The 25351-nt window shown below is 39.4% G+C and overlaps 1 protein-coding gene across 1 annotated transcript in view; it reads right to left on the minus strand.

The window, feature by feature from the left end:
* RAPGEF5 (Rap guanine nucleotide exchange factor 5) overlaps positions 1 to 25351 on the minus strand; it is a 247705-nt gene that overhangs the window by 56242 nt on the left and 166112 nt on the right. Inside the window, 2 exon segments of the mRNA XM_017871557.1 lie at positions 20868 to 20956; positions 21420 to 21538. Coding sequence (XP_017727046.1) covers positions 20868 to 20956; positions 21420 to 21538 — 208 coding nt within the window.

A 25351-nucleotide genomic window follows, 5' to 3' on the forward strand; every position in this document is an offset into this window, starting at 1 on the left:
CCCTGAAGTCTAAAATCACTAGAAGTATAGTGTTATGTAGGAAAAAATCTAGAAATCTACCTTGGTTATTTTTTTCAACACTCATAAGCAAAATGCACTGCGATAATGAAACCACTCATCTGTTAAAGTGAATTACCAAGAAAGCAAATTAAAAGAATTTGGACAGGAAACTGCCTATAGTAGCCATTTAATCCAAGTATAGTGATGTGAATAGTCAACATTTCTGTATTAACTCATATTTCCTGAAGTACTGTCAGCAGTTTTGTTTCACCTGTATTTCTGCCTCAGATGCAATGGAATTTAAGGCACTCTAAAACATATTCTACTTAACCTTTATTTCAAGAAGCCAAGAGAAAAGCTTTGAACATCAAAGGGCCCATTTCTGGTCCTGAAATGTTACAACTTGCCATTATTTTTTGAGAAGCAGTGCCAAAATGTACCATGTAATTTGATTAAGCACAAATAAATTTTTTTTCATGTTCAGGTTGGAATAATAGATTAAAGCGCTATGCCATTAAAAGCAATGCTTCTTTCCCTGTGTATCTTAACATTTCTGAAAGTGATATTAATGACCTCAAACACAGCTTTTTACTACAGCTCTTAAATTCACTTCATTCCTGCCAATTCTTACAGTCTCACCATAGCGTTTTGTTTGGCCATTCTAACATAACCAAATCTTGAGATCTAGCTTTATTTTTAGGTATTTGTGGCAGAAAAAAAAATGCTTACTTATTTAATGCTGTTTATACATCAAATCTTAAAAGTCACCCCTTTAAATGACAGGAACTTACTACAGATAGGGCTTGGGGACACTCTTCAAATAATCAAATATGTTTTTATTTTAACTTGTAAAATTCAGTTTTAGAATCCTATCATTCCTTCATCAAGAAAGAATGATTTGAATGCAACAGGTATTCTGTTCTTAGCTACACTTACTTCTATTCACTGCCTTTTAAAAATGTTACTAAGAGGAGCATAGAGTAATAAACAGGGGGCTTGTCTGCCTTCTCCAGGCTGCAGCACTCAGAGAAAGGGTGCAGGTCACCCTGGGGCTAAGAGCAGTGAGCAGCCTCATAGCTCCTGTTGTTACATCCCCAATCAGCTGCTCTCAGTGTATAGGTACAATTGCAGCCCATTCATGGCATATGCATGAGTCTGCCAAGTATGCGGGGAAGCTCAGAAAACAATATAAAGAATACCATAGAATCAGAGAGCTGGAAATCTAATGGGGTAGCCTAAGGCATAGTCCTTAATCTCTCTAGGCCTTACTTAAGTCACCTGTAAAGTGGCCATCGTATCTATATGTAGCAGAGTTATAGAGAAGATTAAATAAGATAGTATATCTAAAGCAACTGGTAGAGAGCCTGGTATACCCTAGGCACTCTAAATAAATACTACCTATTCTTTATTTTTATAAAATAAAATTATTTCAACCTTATCCCAATTCTCCAAGTGCTACCAATCCACCAACAGAAACTGAGTATTGAGAACTATGAATTTCCAAGAAGAATTGGAGGAGGCAAAGGAGAAGCAAATGTGAGCAAAGCAATGGATGTGGGTGGGTCTGTAGCTGAGTCACAAACCTGTGGTCTTGTGACTTGCAGGTCTTGTTTAGTCCCTAGAGATGCTTTCTCGGAGTTGACAAAATTTAAAAGTCAGAAGATCTGGCAACACCAGGGCCACATCTCCTATGGCAACCATGTTCAGAGCCAACTTGCCCACTTTATGCAGGAGGCACTCTCCAGTTCATCACCCTTCTGCTCTGGCAGGCTTCACTCACTCACTCTCACTGCCTGTGGACATGCAAGTTGGTAAGTCTTGGTCTACAGCATAGTTGTATAGTAGTAATAGAAGAGATCACATAGTATAATAGAAAAGTAAAGCTAGAGAAGTAGGTTGGAGGCAATTCCTGAAGGATCTTTGAATGCTAAACTAAGGAGCCTGGGGCTTATTCCACAGGAAAAGGGAAGTGAAGGGAGGTTTTCAAGACCAGAAGTGACAAGAGAGACGTGAGTTAAGCTTGCTTCATCAGGGAAGTCAGACTGGATAAGGGAAGGATAAGGGGAGGGAGGTGAGTTTGCTTTTCAACTTGCTGAGCTTGGGTTCCCCAGGTTACTCTAAGGAAAGCTACTAGGAAAAAATATCAAAGACCAGAGCTTGCCAAAGAGGGTTACAGTTATGATTGTGGGAGCCAGCACCTAAAGAGGATGGCTATGGCCGACACGATTTCTCAGAAAAATAAGCAGCAGTCTAAGGGAGTGGGATATTGAAGTTTAGGTGATGGTAAGGGAAAGATGAGTTAAGGAAGGGGAAGGAAAAGGAGGAGAGAAACGGAATAAAGAGAAATGAACATACATTCAATAGCCTCCTTTCTGTAAACAAACAAGAGACACAAATGTAATAAACCAACAAGAAAGAAAAGGATTGGAAATAAGACTGTTAAATGCTGCTTGAAGAGGTTTTATCGGGGTCAGGACTCAAAGAGCACTGGATTTGTTATGTGGACAGTCCCTGGTTTGATGACCTTGGAGAGATGCCCCTTGGTCAAGGGTGGGGGCATACTCTAGTTAAAAGGAGCTAAGGATATTCTGATAATCAGTGCTCAGACCATGTATCACACCGTTTTGGTTTTTTTTCCCCCCAAAGACTCCTCTTAAAGTTGTAGAGCTCATTGTTTAGAAAGAGCAGGTGCTCTCACAAGGAGCTGGGATGAAAAATTTCTCAATAATCAATACAATTATCATTTCATTTAACTGCATAGATTATAATGTGGGAATTGTCATGGGCAAGGAGCCTTCAGTACCAATCTGCCAGCATCTACCAACAAAAATTAATATCCAGCTCTAAGATTCACTCGATCCAACATAACTGACCTCTCAGAGTTGCTGCATGGTTGTCTGATTAACATCACACACGTGTACTAAACATACAAGCTGTGTTTCTAAGTGTTTGTCAATTCAGCATTCTTAATTTTCAGGAAACAAAGAAAAATTAATTTAAAGATAATATCCTAATTAGAAGCCTGAGACATGGTTATTATAAGCAAATTAACAGTCATTCTAACAGCTGAATCGACTTAGGACACATGTAATGTTTTTACCTCTCAAGCACCAAAAGGATCTGTATTATCAACTTTTTTCAAAACGTGAAATACATCATCATTCCAAATGTTAATATTAGCATTACATTTCAGAAAAATAACATTTTATTTACTTTTTTTTTCTGATGTATTAGTACGTTCTCATGCTGCTAACAAAGACATACCAGAGACTGGGTAATCTATAAAGGAAAGAGGTTTAAAGGACTCACAGTTCCACATGGCTCGGGAGGCCTCACAATCATGGCGGGGGAACGAAAGAAGAGCAAAGGCATGTCTTACATGGTGGCAGGCAAAGGAGTGTGTGCAGGGGAACTCCCCTTTATAAAACCATCAGATCTCATGAGACTTATTCACTATCATGAGAACTGCAGGGGAAAGACTTGCCCCATGATTCAATTCCCTCCCACTGGGTCCCTCCCATGACATGCGAGAATTATAGGAGATACAATTCAAGATGAGATTTGGGTGGGGTGGGGACACAGCCAAACCATATCAGCTGGTTAACAGAAATTCTAGGAATCCTAGACAGACTTATTTTCTTCCAAGTTTAGCAATGAATAGTCAACTGCCTCTTTTAAGACAAAGGATTGGCACGATAGCTAGATTATATTAAAGATAAGAAGATATTCTAGAAAACTAATTTAAAGTAAACACAAGTAAGCACAATTAAGGCTTATTTGTTTGTTTTTGAGATAGAGTCTTGCTCTGTCGCCCAGGCTGGAGTACAGTGGTGCGATCTCGGCTCACTGCAGCTTCCACTTACTCGGTTCAGGCAATTCTCCTGTCTCAGCCTCCTGAACAGCTGGGACTACAGGAGTCCACCACCACACCCAGCTAATTTTTTTCTTTTTTTAGCTGAGGTAGAGTTTCACCATGTTGGTTAGGCTAGTCTCAAACTGCTGACCTCAAATGATCCACCCACCTTGGCCTCCCAAAGTGCTGGGATTATAGGCGTGAGCCACTGCGCCTCGGCAATTAAGCCTCTTTCTAAATAATCTGGCACAGGATCTTACATATGCCGACAATTTTCAGCACAAGAAAATTTAATGTATTGCCTGTATTTAAAAATATTGCTAGGACAAATAAAACAACAGATAAAACAACAGAGGCAGACATGCCTCTGTGTTCTGGTTCCAGAGCTGTCATTAGTGTTCTTTTCAATAACACACAGCTGCTTTCTTTCTCACACAGGTGAAAGGAAGACTTATGTTTTTGGGTCACAGAGAAAGGTTTAGTCAGCAACCATTTACTGAACTTCTGTAACTAAGGGATGACCACTGTGCCCTCTGCCATGGAGAATGGAAAGTTGTTCACAGGGTTTGGGAATCTGATTGGTGAGATAATTAAATGACCACATAAGGTATCCTCCACACCCCAGGCTGGTGTATATTGCACTCCTGTGAATGTCTGGGCAGTCCTCCACACCCCAACCCCTACCCAGCACATGTCATTGGCCTTGTGTCACCTAAGATGTTCCTATCAAGTTGTTTTCCATGTAAGTGCCAGGATGCTGAAGTTCCTTTATTCCTACTCAAATTTTATTTTGTCTTTATTTTCTAGGGAGCCCCAAATTTGTTTGAACCATATCTAACTGGCCATGCACCAGGAAGCCAGAGTGGCTTCAATGGGCAAAGAGAAAAAGTAAGGGAGGAAAATGATAGCGGCCTCGCTAGTTAAACATACTCACAGCAGCCACCCTTTATTGACCACAAACTGTGTGCCAGTACTAATGATAATCACCGAATCATTGCCCAACATCCCACACCTGTTAACACTAAGGGCTTTACCTACATGACCTGTGCCCGTCATATCCACCCTAGAAGGTAGGTTGTACATTGTCTTTTTTGAGATGACAGCACTAAGGCTGAGATGAGTAAAGTGAATAACCACCCAGGGCTCCTCAGCAAGATGATGTCTGAAGGGCCTAAGTCCCAGCCCTGGTTCTTTCATGACACTATGCTCTCCCGAAAGTGTGGACCCAAATAACCCATCTGGTTTATGGGAAAAGAAAATGCAGGAAAGTAACAGAATCTCCAGGTTTGGAAGGGGGAGTAGAGTCATAGACACAAGAAGGTGGTCTTTTATTGGTCTTAAATCACCAAAGATGCCCCTATAAAGTTGTTTTCTAAGTGCCAGGATGCTAGAGTTCCTTTATTCCTACTCAAATTTTACTTTATTTTTTATTTTTTGTGGACACCTGGCCATAGCAAATAGATATGAGATCAGCCAATTTGCTTTTCAAAGGTAGAACTGACAATCACATAGAAAGATTGAAATGGTCCACAAATTCGCAATGCTTTTAAGATTGGCCAATTATACATATTTATAGTTTAAAAAATCGAAATATAAAGGCCAAAACTAAAAAAATTGTTTGCAAAAGGCCAAATCATAAAATTCTTCCCTCCTTTCTAGATAAATTCTCTATATGAAAGATTATACTGAAAAAAACATTTTTCTACTCAACACACCAACTAAGTTTCCCATAATTCAGTTCTGACACTACCTGGAGATAGCACAGACATCACAGACTAGGGGCTCAATCCCACAAGACTGCATCCCACTTTAGATGCCAATCACAAATCTCAGGTTGTCACCTGTACTTCTGACCAATGGGTTGTATATCAGGGTTCTCACAACCACCCTCTGTGGTCTGATAATTGCCTATTAAGGACTCACTAAACTCAGGGAAACATTACTTACACTTACTGTTTTCTTATAAAGGAGATGAAGATGAATGTTCAGGTGAAAAATAGTTACACAGCATGAGTTCTAAAAAAGTCCTGAGCACAGAAGCCTCTGTTTCTGTGGGGTTTGGGTGCACTATCTTTATGGCACATGGATGTGTTCAACGACCTGGAAGCTCTCTGAATTTCATTGTTTAGAGTTTTTACAGAAGCTTCATTAGGTAGGCATGATTGATTAAATCATGGACTACTGGTGATTAAGTCAATCTCCATCTCCCTCCCCTCCCCAGAGGTTGAGGGTTGGGACCAAAAGTTCCATCCCTCTAGTCATGCCTTGTCTTTCTGGCAACCAGCTCTCATCCTGAAGCTACCTAGGGACCCCAGCCACCAGTCATCATATTAGCAAACAAAAAGATTCTCCTATCACTCTAGAGATTCCAAAGGTCTTAGAAACTCTTGTGTTAAGAATAAGGGATTAACACCAAATACTAAAACAAAAGATGCTCCTATCACCTCTATCACTCACGAAATTCCATAGTTTTAAGAGCTCCGTACCAGTGGTAGAGACCAAGTATGTATTTATTATGTCACAATAATAGAATATTATATACAATTAGATACTAAAATCTACTCTTATAAATACAAATTTAATTTGTGCCATTGTTTAACTTCCAAGCCATAATATATGGAATATTTCTTAGTTCATGTTTAATTTCTTTCTTTCTTTTTTTTTTTTTTGAGACGGAGTCTGGCTCTGTGGCCCAGGCTGGGGTGCAGTGGCCGGATCTCAGCTCACACAAGTTCCGCCTCCCGGGTTTACGCCATTCTCCTGCCTCAGCCTCCCGAGTAGCTGGGACTACAGGCGCCCGCCACCTCGCCCGGCTAGTTTTTTGTAATTTTTAGTAGAGACGGGGTTTCACCATGTTAGCCAGGATGGTCTTGATCTCCTGACCTAGTGATCCGCCCGTCTCAGCCTCCCAAACTGCTAGCATTACAGGCTTGAGCCACCACGCCCAGCTCATGTTTAATTTCTTATATGAAAAATGTTTCTAACAATGACTAGGAAGAATTTGAGAGTGAATGACGTATAATTCTCAAACATGAAATCAATAGCTCAAATCAGACATGAGAAAAGTACTTAAAGCTAACTAAACCTTGCATGCTAAGCATATATGATTATTCTAAATATTCACTTCTTGAGGAGGATATAAGAGATAATCCAAATCACTTTACAGACTTTAAAAAAAAAGATTATGTCAGAGGCATTTGAGCCAGAGTGACTCCATCTTGAATAGGAGCTGGGTAAAATAAGGCTGACACCTACTGGGCTGCATTCCCAGAAGGTTAAGGCATCCTATATCACAGGTGAGACAGGAGGTCTGTACAGGGTACAGGTCACAAAGATCTTGCTGATAAAACAACATGTGGTAAACAAGCCAGCCAAATCCCACCAAAACCAAGATAGTGACAAAAGTAACCTCTAGTCATTCTCACTGCTCATCATATGCTAATTGTAATATAATCGCATGCTAAAAGACACTCCCACCAGCACTATGACAATTTACAAATGCCATGGCAACAATCAGGAAGTTACCGTATATGTTCTAAAAAGGGGAGGAACCTTGAGTCCCAGAAAACTCGTGAAAACACACCCCTTGTTTATCATATAATCAAGAAATAACTATAAGTATCCTTAGTCTAGCAGCTCAAGTTGCTGCTCTGCCTATGGAGTAGTCATTCTTTGGTTTCTTTACTTCTCTAATAAACTTGCTTTCACTTTATGGATTCGCCTTGAATTACTTCTTGTGTGAGATACAAGGACCCTCTCTTGGGGTCTGAATCAGGACCCCTTTCCAGTGACAATTATACAATGCATTAAACCATAGTATGTCCATATTTCTTTGAAGAAACAAATATATAATTATGACATTGGGTCTACAGTATCAAAACAAACTAACATAAGCTTCTATTTACAAAATTACATGTCATTTGCCCCTTCTTTGGGAATCAAACTTTGATTTTTTTTGTTCCTGGGCATTTTGCTTCCCTGATATTTTAAAGATGGAACAAAACAATATACAATATATTTGCCAGCTTCACTTGCAGCTAGATGTGGCCACAAGACTAAGTTTTGGTCCATGAGGTAAAAGCAGAAGCTGTATGTGATGGACAAGTGTACTCTTCATGACTTTCTTCATCCTGCTGCCTGGACAGTTATGCTAGTGTCCATGAGGGCACAGGAAATCAAATTCAGATAAGGAATCTCAAGACTGACTGACATTAGAGTGGCCTTATCAGCTGTGGACTGTATTTCTCCATACTTACTTTCACATGAGAGAGAAATACATTTATACCATGTTTAAATCATCACTAGAGCTTTTCTGTTATACAAAGCTGTGACTACTCACAAATAACACATATACACTGAAAATTTTCAGAAGCACAAGTACATGATACGCAATATGATCTAGTTCTCAATTTTCTCAATTATCAGAAGTAGGAAAGGTACATTCAAGGAGTGTTAAGTATTGTTAATTCATCCTGCTCTCACTACTGTGGACTTTTAGAACGTGCTGACGAAGACACATTGCCTTGGATGTTTGTTTGTCAGTTTGTTTGGAAGAACAAACATCCGCCCTGGGAGACTATCAAACAGTGCAAATTGTCATAATAACTCTGAGATGTGCACACTATGCCAATCAGCATTGGCAGAACATGGGTTAACTAAAATTGTTCTGCAGAAGTCATCAGTAAATGAAAATGGCTTGCAATGCCTTCAAACACAGATCAAACTGAACCAAGACTTCAAAGGTCAATTTTATATATCCAACTCTGAGAAGTAGATCCAAAATTAGAATGAAAAGATCACTCTGTTCTTTTTTTCTTAACAAAACACAAGACATGACAGTAGATTTAAGATCTGTAAACTGCTACACAAAAGAAAATATGTGATTATCAAGCAAGACTCAAAGAAAATTTAGGGGGAAAAGCTCCTTTGCTGTCAGTACTACATAAATTCTTCTTTATAACAGGTGAAGAATATTGAAAGGGATAGAACAAGAAAAAAAATAGCAGAAGCTTACACATACCCATTCATCCAAAACTATATTCATTTTTAGACTGAGAATTGAGGTGGCAATATCCAGCCAGGTATGCGATGGAGAATTCTAAATTGTACTTTTCATGTTCCCACTAAATGAAGCTCATCTAAAGGATTACAATATTTCAAAGTTAGAAGATTCACCAAATATCCTAAATGCTAGACAAGAATGGCAAGTCGGAAGCAGAAAAGGCTCCAGAATTGTTCTGAAAATTATTTTCTGTCACTATGTAGATTATGACAAGTTGTTCTGGGATTTTTGTTGGTATTGTTTAGTTTTCCACGTTTCTGTTCACCTGTATTTAACAGTTCTAATTTTATATTTGTTTTCGAGATTCAAGGGAAGGACTGCCAGCCAAGTAGCAGCCTTAAGTACAAGGCAAAAAAGCTGCAAACTGAATGAAAGAAAAGGTTTCAATCGTTGAGTAAGAAAGCCTGAGGTAGAAAATGAGAATAATGGGAAATGGGAGGGGAAGGTTATAGTGCCAAAAGGCTGATAGGAAAAATGAAGAGAAGCTCAATTAAAGGTAGGTTAAAGGCAAACATTCTCCCACACAAAGAATATCTCTTTTAGACACGGGCTTGTCAGTTAGAGCAATTCTATGACATTACACCCTTTCAATGAAGCAATAATTGATTGAAACATGCTGTGAGAGATTAACATGCAGTGATTGTAATCAACAAATTGCCATCCACTAATACTCCTTCCTCACACTTCGTACGACTATCTGAAGTACACACTCTTACACAAAAAAACACTTTGTTCCCCCATTTCCTGATAGAATGCTAAATTTCACTTGAGGAAGATGTCATAAACATTTTAAAATTCAGACAAGGACATCTGATTATCTCACTTTAAATCCAACAACTGTCTGGGGACATGACACAAGATTTCTGAGAGAGAGAAACACAGAAAGAGAAAGAAGGAGACAGAGGCTTTTCAACCGATGACATTGTCTTAAACACAGTTTCAAGTAATTTCAGCTGCCGATGTTAGAGTGAAACTATCATTTTGCTAAAATTACTAGGTTGTCAAACCCACAACTGACACAATATCTTCTCTTCATGAATTTCAGTATCTCTTGTTCCCTTCAATTTGCTGCTCCAGAAATGCCCCACTTAAATCACACATTTAAACAGGTTCCTGGAAATACAGCCAGACACTAACAAAACCACATGTGTTTCTACTAAAGTGCAATATTAAATATGCCAAGAGACACAAAACCTACTGAGAAAATATGGCAATTTATGTGTTTTTAAAGGTTTTAGAACAGAAATTTCCTTTCAAAAGAAATAAAACCCCAGTTAGCACTAACCGAACTGGGAAATGACGCTGTAGAAATTATTTTTGCGAAGAAATAGAAAAGTAATATATGTAGCCTTCTTCCTTAAAGGGTACCTATTAGGGAGACAGGATATCAAGAGAATATTAAACGAGGTGTTATCTATCTCAAATTTATTTTTATGAGGAAAAACAAGTTATATTGAGGATTTATGTTTCAAATGCAGCCTTCATCCTATGTCAAAGAGATTATACAGATGTAAGCCAATATCTTATCCATATAACAATAAAAGCAAGGACTATTATTAGGTCCTCATAGTTTGCCATTAGATTTTATATTTGAGGCCGGGAGCAGTGGCTCACGCCTGTAATCCCAGCATTTTGGGAGGCCGAGGCGAGTGAATTACCTGAAGTCAGGAGCTTGAGACTAGTCTGGCCAACACAGTGAAACCCTGTCTCTAGTAAAAATACAAAAATTAGGCGTGGTGGCACATGCCTGTAGTCCCAGCTACTCGAGAGGCTGAGGTAGGAGAATCTCTTGAACCCGGCAGGGAGAGGTTGCAGTGAGTTGAGATGGTGCCACTGCACTTCAGCCTGGGTAACAGAGTAAGACTCCATCACACACACACACACACAAAATTATGTTTGAAAATAGATTGTAATTTTATATATTTTGATTCTCTGAAACTTGACAATTCCTGTACATACTAGGGCAACTCTCAGTAGAGTAGAATATTTTATCATTTGTAATAATTTATCCCCCAGTTGTTCTAGAGATTAGAAATTTACTTAACTACAAAGAAAGAACTAAAGTTCTCCATGGAAGTCTAGCTAAAAAGATGAGTGTCAAGTTGGGCATTTGAGGTAGAGGGAAAGTATTTCAGGTGAAGCAAATAAATGTAAATAAAGGATAAAAAGAAAAAAATATGCAAATATGAATGAAGTAGAAAGTCCACTGACTTCTCCATCTTCCATGCTGGCTGCAGTTTACACAGGAAAATCGGGGTTCAGGGGTTGAGGTTGGCACTGAAACTGACTTCGAGGAAATAAGCAGTCACATGCATATGTCATTTAGATAGAACACAGTGTGCAGGAAACCTCCAGATTATCTCACCTTCAGCCTCTAGGACACAACCTCCACTCTAACCTATCAGAAAGTGGTTGACATTTTCCTTCAAAGTATTTAAAGAAGAAAGTCCATAAACTGTTAAGATGCCCACGTTTTCCACAATTCTTATAGTCTGGAAGCTAAGGATCTAATTTCTAAGGTAATTCTTTCCCCCTCATGTACTCCTTTTTCCATTTCCTATCTTCAGATCCTCTTGAAATTAATTTCCTAGAACCCTATAATACTTTGGTTTGTTTAGCATGCTCTAGACTTCCACTTGACCTTTCCCTTGACAAAATCTGCTGTAAAATGGTCAACCTTCTGTGGCAAAAGCCACAACTGCGAAGCCAACTGTAGTTTCCCTTTAATTAAATATGACAAGTTTAGTTACCCAAGGTCTTATTTTCTACTTTATAAATAAAAATACATATACACTCCTATGCATTTATTATAGTAAATTCCAACAGTGGACACAGAATAAATAAGGGTGGAGGACGAAAGCAAATGATAAAAGTAAAGGTTTAATGAAAGTGTTCATCTCTCCACATAGTTCACTAGAAATATCAGGTAATCATTGAATAAACTAGTCTACATTTTTCTGAGTACTTTCTTATTTGGAAAACTGTAACATTTGCATAACCTTCCATGCTGAAATTGTTTGTAAAATTAAAATTCAGATTATAAACTATAGCTCAAATGTGGTATAAACCTGAAAATGATTCAATTAAAAAATGCATTCCAATGATCCATTCTCATTCTAAATCGAGACTGTTTCCCTGAAAGGTCTGCTATACTCATATTAAATATATCCTTATCCATTAAATATCTTCCTTTGCCCATTGGTTGTGTTGTAATGAAAACTTCCACATTTCCATTATTAATCAGTGTATGTTAATGATCTTATGCTTCAGCTGGGTCTCACTTCACTTCACCTTGCTTCATTAACAACAAGGGTATTAATTAACCCACAATCTACTGGCAGTGTAAAAGCATCAATTCCCTTGTTATCATACATAATATTGCATGTTCAAAGGTGGTGAGAATAGATTAACCCAGAAGATGAGCACCTCAAATGAAATCCACAGTCAAAATTTAATTTTGAATCACTTCTCTTGTGAGTAGTCTGATACAGTGTCAGCTGGAACTAGGATATCTCTCTCTCTCTCTCTCTCTCTCTCTCAACCTTTTTGAAGCAGTTAGCTCACCCAGTGGCCATTCTGCTCACAGCTGGAATCCAAGAAGCAGGTCTTTGTGCTGGAGATTAGAACACCCTTAAGTGGGTACTGAAGCACCTGATTTGGGGCTTAAAGCTTGAGTTGAATGGTAGATTTTTACTTCAATTATGCTTTTCATCCATGATTCCAGTCTCTAGCAAAAATAATCTTTGGGATAAAACTCGGAATATATTTGGGCTCATTTCCCGATTCAAATGGTAACTCAATCACTGAAGCAACTGAATTAACTTCTACCTTGGCTTCTATGTCCATCAAATGGGGATAATTATCTTGCACAAGGATCCATCTAATGGGACAAGGTTTGAATAAATAAATTGGTGTCTGGAGTAATCTTTGAACCTGGTTCTCATAGCTAGAAGGGTTCTCAAATGTCATGTCGCCTAAAGCCTCTGCTTTTATAAGTGAAATAACTGAGAAAATTTCTATACAATTCTAATTATCTCATCACTTTGTCAACACTAATTTATAAAGCCTTCCAATGCTTCGATTATGGTCAGCAAATACCAGAGAAGCTCAAGGAACTACCAAAATCCAAACCAAAACAAAACAAAAACCACAGCACACACATTATAAAGTAGAACAGAAATCATATTCTAACTTGAGCACTTTTTCTCTCTTGACACCATTTTGGGGATTTGTACTGTCACCGTGGACAGCTGTTTCAAGTCTTTGCTTTATCTGGAAAAACAAGCCCTTACCAAACAGTGGTACTCTTCATCTGCATCTGACGCACACCCAGGGCAGCTGGAGTTTGTGCTAATGAATTCAGTCTTTCATTGATTTTTTTTTTTATTAGCATGTATGCAAACAAATTAATCTACTTTATTTTTATTTTATTTTTATATTTTTTTTGAGACAGAGTCTCACTCTGTCACCCAGGCTGGACTGCAGTGGTGCAATCTCAGCTCACTGAAACCTCCCCCTCTAGCATTCAAGCAATTCTCATGCCTCAGCGCCACCACTTCTGGCTAATTTTTGTGTTTTTAGTAGAGGCGGGGTTTTACTATGTTGGCCAGGCTGGTCTCAAACCCCTGACCTCAAGTCATCCACCCACCTTGGGCTCCCAAAGTGCTTAATCTAAGATTTTAAAGTGACAGTTTCAAAAGCTGAAAAGACTAAGTAGCAGCCCAGTCCAGTTATTTGCCTTGGATAAAGCGATCTTCACAGTTTAAGATGGTAAAAGGCTGATATCCTTATCAAACATTTCCACAAATGTAGATTCTATGGGTTCTAACAATAGTGATTTACACCATCTGGGGATTACCTATACATACTTCAAATTTATTTTATGTTATTTTAAAAATTTCAATTAAGTGTGTTTCTTTTGATTCTGAAATTTGTTGCATTTGACTAGAGGTTTCACATTAATTCTTAAAATACTTTAAATACATTAAAATATCCTCCAGCTTTTTTATTTTTAAAGACATGGATATAGTTATCCCAAATACATGCCTATAATGATATTGGCTATTTAGCAACCCATCATCTAATATACAATATTTTCTTACTTATTTTGTTTATTGTTTGATTCCCTCCAATAGAATATAAGCCTTCAGGAGGGTAAGTAGTTTGTCTATTTTGTATCCCTGGCATTTAGAACAGTGCCTATGCAATTGGGGGTCAAAGATATTTAAAGGAATTAAATAAATAAAGGACCTAAATTTGTCTAAGGTATTCATTCAGGTGCATGCAGAAACTCAAAACTAAAAATGCACTGTTACATTTTTTTATAGTAGTGTATAAAGCTAAAAGTTAAGGAATTGCAGGGAAATGGCTAGTAGAAGAGATATGATGTAATATATTTCATCACTGAGGGAAAACTGCTGCTTTTCTCCTGCAACACTATTTCTGAATATCCCAAAATGGCTTGGTAATAAAACTCTGCAAATGGAATTTAGTAGTAGGGTGATAAATCAAAGCTATTCTTTAGAAATGTTATGGCATAATTTCTCAAAGGAACTTAAAAAGTTTCCCATTGGACAAGGTTATATAAAAACACAGTTAAATCATCACCAGGTATGGCCACTCAGCCTTGGATTCTAAGCTTAATACCCTGTCAACATTCTAACAGCTCTATGAGGCTGAAGAAAAGTAGCAGTAATATGAAATTAGACCAAATTTCCTAAGCCCTCGTGCAAGGGCTGCATGAGGTGTTTACAGCATAAAATGACTTTGGAGGTCACCTACACGAATTCTCAGGTCTCCCTCCCATCTAAAATTCTATGGTTCTGTAACATATTTTGCAAGGAAAGAAAATATAGATCCCTTTGAATCAAAGGGTTTTAGTGATGAAAGATATACTTCAGAGATCATTTCATTTATTACTTGCTCAAAGTCTCTGGCTGTTTTTTTAATGGAGCCCAGATCTGGTACTCAAGACTTTAGAATCTTATTTGAGTAAACTTTCTACTCTGCTATGTGCATTTTCTCCTTTCTTAAAACATGATTTCTCTCAGAAGCATTCTTGGCTGTGAAACCTAAGGACCACCCAGGAATTTGTGTCGTGTGACACAACTCACAAAAATCCAAATGGTTTTTGTTCACTATAGTCACATCTTCTCATTCCAAGAGATGAAAAACCAAACATTTTGTGTGTCCGGTACCTCTGTGCCCTCTGATGGTGTCTTTTTATTCAAAACCACTTTAATGGATGGACTGGCAGTGTAGGTTTGCCAATTACGAACTTCTCAGGCTGCAGAACTCCAGGGCAGGGGCCAGCGGACATGAGGCTGGACATACAGTTCTGTCAGAGGAGTTGGAAAGGGGGAAAGGAAGTTCCTAATTCTCTGTATATCTATAACCATTAGAAACCTGGAATTGGTCTTTCAAAACGTGGAAGTGAGACAATGTTCTATTTCAGTGGCTTTCAACTTGGCTGCAGATTGCAACACCTGGGGAACTTTTAAAGGCCTTAAGGCCTAGGCCCCAACTCAGCCCAACGGAATTAGGCTCTCAGGACATTGCTGTTTTGTTAAAAGCATCCCAGGTGCTGCTAATGTGCAGCTACAGATAATCTACACTGGTCTGTTTATTACATGACCTTACAGAAATAAAAAGATATAAATACAAGATAATTTCATGTACATGTACAATTGTACAAAATCACGAAAAGACTTACTGCCATCTAAATATTTACCTACCCTCAAAAAGTTTTAGTACTGCAAAAGACATGCTGCTACAGGGTTATTACGGTCTGGCAACCTGGGAGAAAAAGCCTGGAATAGAGGCACCCAGCATCATTCCAGGAATGCTAAAAGGCAAGGTAAGCAAGGAATAAGTTCACTTACATTGTCTTCTATCTTTCCAAAGAGAAGAAGAAAGATATTCTTAATTTTCCTCCATGAAAATTACATAAATATCAAGGGATTATCATGAGCTTGGTGTTGGCAGGAGACAAGATTAAAAAGTTAATAGAAAATGAAGTGCCTGCCCTCACTTTACTCAATGTTTTATCAGTGCAATGCTTAAAAAACATCACAGCCGGGCGCAGTGGCTCACGTCTGTAACCCCAGCACTTTGAGAGGCCGAGGTGGGTGGATCACGAGGTCAAGAGATTGAGACCATCCTGGCCAACATGGTGAAACCCCATCTCCACCGAAAATACAAAAATTAGCTGGGCGTGGTGGTTCGCACCTGTAGTCCCAGCTACTCGGGAGGCTGAGGCAGGAGAATCATTTGAACTTGGGAGGTGGAGGTTGCAGTGAGCCAAGATAGTGCCACTGCACTCCAGCCTGGTGACAGAGTGAGACTCCGTTTCCAAAAAAAAAAAAAGTCACTAGGTTGACCATCAAGAGCTTCTGGACTGTATCAGTTGAGTGAGACACTCCTATAATATAAAACTTTCACAGAGGCACTTTCACAGAGGTTGTTTCCTCTTTAGGACAGTAACGAACTCACTTCTTCAATCACATGCTCAACCTACTATGTGCTGCTAAACGCCAACCCCCCAACACTGAGGTATCTCTGAAAGAATCAAGGCAGGTTGTGTAGACATTTCCACACAGAGGCATGTTAACAGAGTATACTGAAGGATAACCTCATGAAATTAAAAAAAAAAAAAAGCAGCCATACCTAAAAGAAATCAGGTCAGGCCTAATGAGAATCATCTGGTAGGCTTTACCTATTCCTACTATTCTATTCTCTGTTGGCTTTTTTTTTCTTGGAAACCTGTAATCATAAGTACATTTTCTTCAAAAACACGAATAAGGAAATGGGAAATAACATATTTCCTATGTTTTCCCTAAGGTAGACCTGTCATAACACAGATTCAGAAAGAAAAATCAATAAGAAGGGGTTTCTCCATATAATCCACAGTGTTCCCCCTGCTTTGAAACAGAAATCATCATTCACTACAGAAGCATCTGTAAGCAAAACACACTGTATCCTCTCTAGGCAGAAGAAAGGGTTAACTAGGTACAGTCACTAGCAGGACCACAACACAGCAGGACTGGCTGGGCCCAAACTTGCTCCCCCATCCCTTCAACTCCTCTAACTCACAGCTCCTCGTTTTTTTTTTTCTTTCTTGCCTTCCTTGTAATTCTCTCATGTAAATCTCATGCCCAGTGATGTTTGCCCCATTTCTGGGAAAAGATAAAGCTCCAAAAACGACTTGATTTTCCTCTAACACTTCAAAATATTTCAAGGCAAAACCTGAACCTTAGGGGGAAAAAAAGGAAATATTTGAAAACAGCTTCAATCACTGTCCAGGTTCACAAATGTCTAGTTACCAGACTCATAGTTTTCCTACTTTAAACAATGAAGAACTATCAGACAAAAGAAGAAATGCTGAAAAATTTAGATGACAATGAATTTCATTACTGCTTGCTCTCAGGGAGTGTTACTGCTAACTTAGTAAACAAAAAGAGATCCTGTCACAGATGGATGAACATTTCAAAATTGGCTGCAAATAAAGACCCAAGTGCCTGGTCAGTTTGCTTGTTTCTTATCAGCACTTCCCATTGATCTTCTCTTTAAGAGTTTAGGAAATTCACTCGGCCAGGTACGGGTGGCTGATGCCTGTAATTCCAGCACTTTGGGAGGCCGAGGCAGGCAGATCACTAGATCAGGAGTTCAAGACCAGCCTGACCAACATGGTGAAACTCTGTCCCTACCAAAAATACAAAAATTAGCAGGGCGTGGTGGTGGGCCCCTATAATCCCAGCTACTCTGGAGGTTGAGGCAGGAGAATCGCTTGAACCCGGGAGACAGACGTTGCAGTGAGCCAAGATCATACCATTGCACTCCAGCCTGGGTGACAGAGAGACTCCATCTCAAAAAAAAAAAAAAGAAAGAAATTCACTCATTCACTCATGCGTTCCTTCATTCCACAGATATCACTGGATGACTTCTTGTTCCTTTCACTACCAAGGAGGAAGCCTATGTACTTGAGGGATTATGAAAATAGGTATAGTAGGTGTGCGTGAGTCAACTCATTTAGGAAAATCATTAGTAGGTTGCTTTCATCTCTAGAATTATTCTTCCTTTAAAAAGCTTGATTTGCTGATAGAATACTATATGAATTGTTTAGTTGTTTCCTATTCTATTCTTGAGTCCAGAAACAACAGAAATGCCTTATTTTAATAGCCCTGGCATTCTCCTCCCTGCTATATTCAATGGAGTAAACTTTAGTTGTATGTTAACATCAATCAGTAATCACTTCCACTTGTCCTGTGGGAGTACAGAGGGCCTCCTCTATTGGGTCCTGCACCTACATTTTCACAAATTAGTGACTTTTGTGGGAAAGGGATGAGAAATTACTCACATCTCTTGTTCAGTTATACTCCCCAGCCTCTGGTGGGTCCAAAAATGTAAGAATCCAGAACAGGCTCATCCCAGTCTCCAGGACCATTCCTTGTCTCCCATGGACCCTCTCCTCCTCACTGCTATTGGGCCATGTGGAGGGCCACCATATGGCTGCACACAGCCCCAGATGGCTCCATCTCCCTAAAAGGGGCGCTCAAGAACATAAAAATGCTGCTGTGTACTTTTATTGCAGCCCCTTCTCATTTTCCTCCATCTGTCCTCCATATGGTTTATGCAACTCTCTTCAGCTCCTGCACACCCGGGCCTTTGATAATGAGGGTTGCTTACCTGACCGAGATAAAGAACTAGAATTCACCTTGGTCAGCGACAAGGGGTCCTGTTACTTTAAATATCTGATTCGCTTAGTATCTGAACTATTAATATCTCCTTTTCTTCAATTTGCACACATTTATTTTATATTTATTATATTTCTTATAATCTTATTAAGAGAAACCACGTGGTGGCTTTTCTGTTGTGTTTTCTCCAAGTGTCGTTCTTCAAGTTTGGAAGAGCTACATTGACTTCCACTTAGGCATCTCTTTTATATACACATTAATCATTTTCTCCAAAATTGACTTTTCCATTTTCATAAAATCTTTCTTTGGTGAAAGTTGTTACCACTTTTGCCACTCAGATGTCTCTGCAAAACTCTAACATTTCATGTGTGTCCTTCCCCCAAACTCTAAGGAAATGAGCAGGAATTAGGTGAGGTGACCCCAACCAACCCCTTCTTCCCCACTTAGGTTGGTGCTAGGAGAGTCAAGCCATGAAGTCCTGGTCCTCTTGGCTTTGTGAGCACATGGCAGAAGTGACATACATGATCCAAGGGTTGGTATAACTGAGAAGAAAGCAAGAATAAGTCACTAGACAGGATGCAAATCACTATATTTCCCAATAGGAGGCAAATTCTGACATTAGCAACAATAATAAGAGTGATTTGTCATTCTCAGTGTTAAGTAGCGGGAACCTGTGAGCACCTGAGCCATTTTCTCAAAAGCAAAGAGAACACAAACTCATGACAATTAAAAAGAAAAAGAAATCAAGCCAGGCCTGGGCAGGTTATAGTAATTTTCCTGCTTACTAATGTAACCCAGACACAAAGTCTTGCACTACACAACTGTAGTGGTATTAAGAAGAACAAAGTATTCAATCTTTCCAAACCACTACTAAAGTGTCTTTTCCATGACACATCATTTGTCTGCATTCTAGCTCAAAACACCTGTGTAAAGCAGTCTGGTAATCAGTAGACTGAAAATTAGACCCACCTTCCATGATGATTATATTTGATGAAGCAGAACATGGGAATAGTGCTCAAATGCACAAAATATTAATCTATAGACATACAAAATCAACCCAGCAAATGCCAAGAGAATATATTTTTCTTTTAGCTGTTTAGTGTATATAAATGACAACTATTGATTTTGTCTTCAGACATATGCAAAATAGGGTATCTATCTGAATTTTAAAATCACACAATAACTTTACTGTAGGATACATGGTTAGGTCATTTTGATACTGTTTTTTGCCCATTTACGTATTTCACACATTCTTGTTTCTCTTATTGTCCTTTATAACGCAATATAAACCCAGACATCACTTACGTTCAGACAAAACTCCAGGGACACAAGGAAATTCTTGTTCCCACCTAAGCTGTCATTTCAAAATCCTTCCTGCATGGTAAAAACCTAAGGAAACTGTGGGTCTCACAGGTGCTTTGGAAGGAGCAAAAAGTGCATTTTAGTTAAGGGATCAAGTTGCAAAATGCAGGCTACAGTCAGAGGCCTATTCATTGGAATAACTGCTCCAGCATAGAACAAATTACAAATTCTGGTTAAGAGAAGCAAGTACTCTCCCTTCTGAGATAAAGGAAGTTACCGATAAGTCATTTTGTAAGTGGAATAGTAGTGTTTCCAAAAGTGCATGGGTGAAAAAGCAAAGTGAGTGTTCTACTCTCAGATTAAATTTAAAAGACAAGAAGTCTGATCGGTAAGGCTTTAGTGCATTACAATTTCTGCTCTGAAAAGCTGGAAGTATCACAGTCTGCACCTCAGGGCTTGTTCTGACCAGGCAGTTTGTAAATCACTTGGAAAAAGGCAGAAGTTGCCACTAAGCATAGAGCTGCTGAGTAGTTGCATTAATTGTTGACATTTCAACACAGAGGCTGCTCCCCGCAGCTCAGCACTGCCTACATGCCAGGTGAACGCCTGCTAGCCCTCCTCCCCCTTGTATTTCTTTCCATTGAATGTTGCTATTGAATGTTGGTCTCTTGCCAACTGCCTTTAGGTGAGATTTGGGAAAAATTGCCAAAGAAATAAGAACAGCTGCCTTCATATCATTTTCTTTGTACAGCTACTTCCCAGGAAGCTGCTTGGGATCTACATGTGTCCATTTACTGGATTTAAACAAATCACCACAAGGCAAGGGATGAGTCGCACAAAGCATATGCTATTTCTCCCCACCCCGGTTTCAGCTAACAGTGGGAACCTTGCCCCTGAGGGTACTGACAAGGGCATCAGCTGCTGTAAGTCTGGAAGCATGAGCTACTCGGAGCCTTACCTGTTTCTTTGTCCTGGACTTCTTCCAGGTGCAAGTCATTCAAAAGGTGCTCCAAAATCTTCTCCGGGGTCCCGGACACCACCACATATCTGTCAGAGAGCAGAGAGTCCACTGAGTCATCCTCGGTGGAAGACTGCGAGCGGCTGCTCCATTCATCGTCCTCATCCTCCTCGTCGATGTATTTGAAATAAGGCACATCGAAGGTAGGCAAGGGCAGCTCTCGGTCTGAGAGCGCCGCGGCGGAATCTTTCCTCTCCAAATGAGGGTCAAAGACCCTCAGCCGGGAGCTGCCCATTGTGAATGGTTACTAACAAAGGCATCCCCTAAATGCTAAAAGATCTTGCCATCCCTGTCCTTTCACTGGGAACTGAGTCCATCTGGCTGCTAAGAGCTCTGCAGTCAGCTAGAACGCTGGAGAGGCGGAGAGAAAAGAGAGGGAGGGAGGGAGGGTAGAGGAGGCAGAGAGCGAGAGAGATGGAGCAAGGGAAGGGAAGGCAGACAGGGAAAAGGAAACGGGAGCGCGTGCCTCTGTGGCTGCAGGGAAACTCTCACCTCCAATGGCTCTCCGCACTCCCAGCTGTGGGGGCTGGGCCACAGCACTGCACTTTCTTCAGCACCAGGACGCTCTGGTCTTGCTCTTTAACCTGAACAGTCGACACTTCATCATCTTGCTTTAATTGTGGACAGGGATGATGGATGAGAGAAGGAAAAGGAGAGAGAAAATTAAAAGAGGCAAGGGTGGGAAGGAGCTAACAAAAGCTATATTTTCTAGAGTTGCTTTACAGTATCATCTCTTTAAATATTCAGAATAAATTAGGAGTTTGGTCAAAAATCTCCCTCTAATATTAAAGTATCCAGGCTCAAATGCTATGAAAACTTACAACATTAGAGACATACATACTTTGAAGGAAATAGAAAACAAAGTGGAAGTGGAATTCAGAGTTTATTTTTAAAACTACCTAAACAATTTAGAGACTACAAAATTCAAAGTTTCAAAAAGCACAACATACTAATTACATGTGTACTATATTCTCTTTTACCTGGCAGATGTTTATTAAACACTCTATTAAAGTTGAATCATACAAAATATACATTATTTAAACATTAAGACAATGAGTAAGCCATATTCCACAGTTGTAATCAATACATATATTCATTTACTTTACACCCTTACTTCAAAAGGCAGGCAAGAAAAAAAAAAAAACTACCTACTCCATCATTCAGTTCAATTTTTTTTCAGACTTGAGAGGGCCTTCAAATTTATCATGTACTTATTTTGCCAGAATACAAGCAAAATGGATCTCTAGTTAGAATCTCGTCTAGGCTGAAATTCGGATGTCATGGATGAGTGCACAGACTTTCTTCACCTCAGTCCCTTTTTAAAAAGGAGAGACGGCTGAACCATCATTCATTTCTGCACACACAGCTTCCACAGCCCAGAGAGAGTGTGGACCGCTGACGTGGCTCTGTCACAGAGGACAGCTTGCTGCTGACCCAGCAGGGTGGCCTCCAACTCGGAGCCATGAACACTTTCAGAGTGTTTAGTGTGAACTTCTCCCAGTGTGCAATACCCAGTAAGCGTAAGGTAGCCCAGGAAAAAGGAACTGTAAGATGCATGTCAGAAAATCTAGCTTCCCTATTTCTGAGGATTTGAGCAAAAGATTAAAGGAAGAAAAGTTGATAGTAAGTAGGTTTCACCTTAAAGATGATGTCACCTCTTTAAAAAGGGCACTATGTGCTCAGGGCTACTAGCACATTTCCCCTACTGACAGAAAATCCTACCTACCTACCATCAGGTATAAATATAAAAGAGGATATCCCCACCCCCAACAGAGAAAAAAAAATCCATTGTGCCTTATTAATTGGTTCTACAGGCTAATCAGGGATGTCAATGTATTTTATTCACCTTTCATAAGAATAGGAAGGCACTAATCTTGCCCTAATTGCCAGCCAAATCACTGATAAAATTGTGACTTTACCTCCTGGTATTCTGATTCCTAAGAAAATGCAGTAAGCTAATCATTTAAGTCCTCCAGGATTTTCTTAAAAACAAAAAATATGTGTCATTCTAAACAGCAATATAATTTTATAATCATTCTTTTTTAATCTTTTAGTGGTAAATAATTTCACTATGTAAAACCGATGTATTACATTTCAGCAAGGTCAGACGCATGCAGTTACTGTGGCAATTAATGCTGGATATTCATTGTTAAACTCCCTGAGGACGACAGTGGGACTCCCGTAACATGAATACCAATGTGTAATTGCTATCTTTCATTTCTCCAAAGGGGTTCCTTTGTTATCCATGTGGCGGAAGTGAAATAAAGTGGCTGCAGAGAAATGCATCTATTGACCAAACCCCCCCCCCAACACAAAAAAAAAAACAACCAGAAAACCACAAAACAAAAAGGCAGAATGACGGTCTGGGATGCTGAGACACACAGAACAAACAAATAATTCTGTTCTTTGAAAGGACAAAAATATTTCCCTGGTTTCCTTTAATCATGCGCCAATACTCATTTTATATGAGCTTGCTATCATTCTGAAGTACGTTTTACATTCTATGTGCATGTGATATATGGCATTATTAACTTCCACAGGCCATGCACATACATATGGATGGGAAGGGCTTCTCTAATGCCTGTGTAACTAATATGTATTACATGGCTATGTGCACAGCAGCCACACTCTGCCAGGCAGGGGAAGAGCTGAATCATATTGATGTACTATCAGTAGCATCTATGTCATTGTGATAGTTTTCCATTTTGAAGACCTATTAAAAATAAGGAAGAGAAAAGCAGAAAATTAATGTACAAAGGGAAATATGTTATCTAAAATTGCCATAAAAATGTAATAATCCTACGTATTACATCTGACTCTCAAGAAGGAAAGGTAAATTAATGTTTCCCGACCCATGCAAGCTTAACTAATTTCTCATCCTGAGAAAGAACAGAAGTACCATAGTTGAGGTTCTGGGTATGAAATTTTATTCTTGTGCTTGCTTGGTTAAGATTAAAAGTATTAAGAGAACTAATAACAGAAAATATATTAAATGACAAATAGTTCATGAAATGCAGGTAAAGAATTAAAACACTTAATTGACATTCATTCAACAAATAGTGAGGGCTTGCCTCCTTTGCATAAGACACTGTTCTGGACACCACGCGGCAAGTGAAGATGAGTGAGGCAAGTACCCTGCTCTTAACTGACAAGTTAATAGGCTCAATGACAACGTAAGTATAACTGGGTGAGCACCCTAAGACGTGGCCAAATGCAAGAGACAATGCAAAAGTAGAATCCATGGGATCTGACGGTCAAAGATAACTATGGGTGACTGAGAGAATGGAAATACCATTAAACAGGGGAGAAAGTGTATGAAGGAGCGGTTCTGGTGAGACCGATGCTTCTGATTTTAAACACTGACATTTCGTACTAAGACAGCCTACCTGCTATAGATGTTTAGCAAGCAGTTAGAAATAAAGAACCAGGCCTCTGGACAAAGGTCGAGGGTAGAGACAAATTTATGAATTATTTAAGCTTTGGTAATGGATGAGATTGTTAAGGAGGAGCAGGAAAGAGGCAGAACTATGAACAATGGGGATTAAAGGAGCTAAAAACACAGTAAGGGGAAGAAGTAAAGTGGGAGAATATTCGAGTCATGGGGGAGCTACTTACAGAGAGACCATGAAGACCACTACCAAGATGAGTCAGGAGGAGAGCCAGGAGAGCACTGTATCAGGAGACCCCAGGGGAACGCTTGCCTGACGCTGTAACATTTACAAAGATGGTAAGTCTAAGGTCACTTAAGGTCAGGAGTGGGGAAAATGTGTTAAACTGTGAGTGAACAAGGAGGAAGGGAAGACTACATCTTGGAAATTTCATTATAAAGGAAAGAAGTCAGTTTGAAGAGACTCATTCCTCCTCCAAAATCAAACCTGTCTGAAGCAGGCAGTACCAGAGAACCTTTCAGATGGCAAACGCGGAGAATCATCTAGCTTGACACTACGACACTCAAGAAGTCATACCAGTAGCACGAGTTCCAATGCTGTTTGCCCTTAGGTCTGTGAACACATTAACTGAAGATGTTAACTGATAGGAAGGCATTTGTAGCCAATAGCTCGTTATACCTCTTTTCATCTCACAACTTTCTTGGCCTAACACTTACTTATCCCACAAAGTTCACTTCAAGAATCACCTCCTCCAGGAAGCCCCCTGGTCTTCAGGTTGATCTTGTTGGCCCTTCTGTGTGACCTCACAGCACCACATGTATCCTTCTAATTCAGCACTCTCAGGAGCACTTACTGATGCACTTTCTGTCCCCACCTTGCCCAAGCTCAGTTGTGGGCAAGTACTCTTACCTTCTTTCACTTTGAATTCCCAATAGTTAGCCAGGTCTTGACATTTCACACTCAATGAATATTTACTGAATACGTTTATAAACAAAGGATGAATGAATGCATTTGCATTTTAAAGTGGAGGTTTAG

Source organism: Rhinopithecus bieti, unplaced genomic scaffold (genome assembly GCF_001698545.2).
Source record: "Rhinopithecus bieti isolate Rb0 unplaced genomic scaffold, ASM169854v2 scaffold_5882, whole genome shotgun sequence".
NCBI lineage: Eukaryota > Metazoa > Chordata > Mammalia > Primates > Cercopithecidae > Rhinopithecus > Rhinopithecus bieti.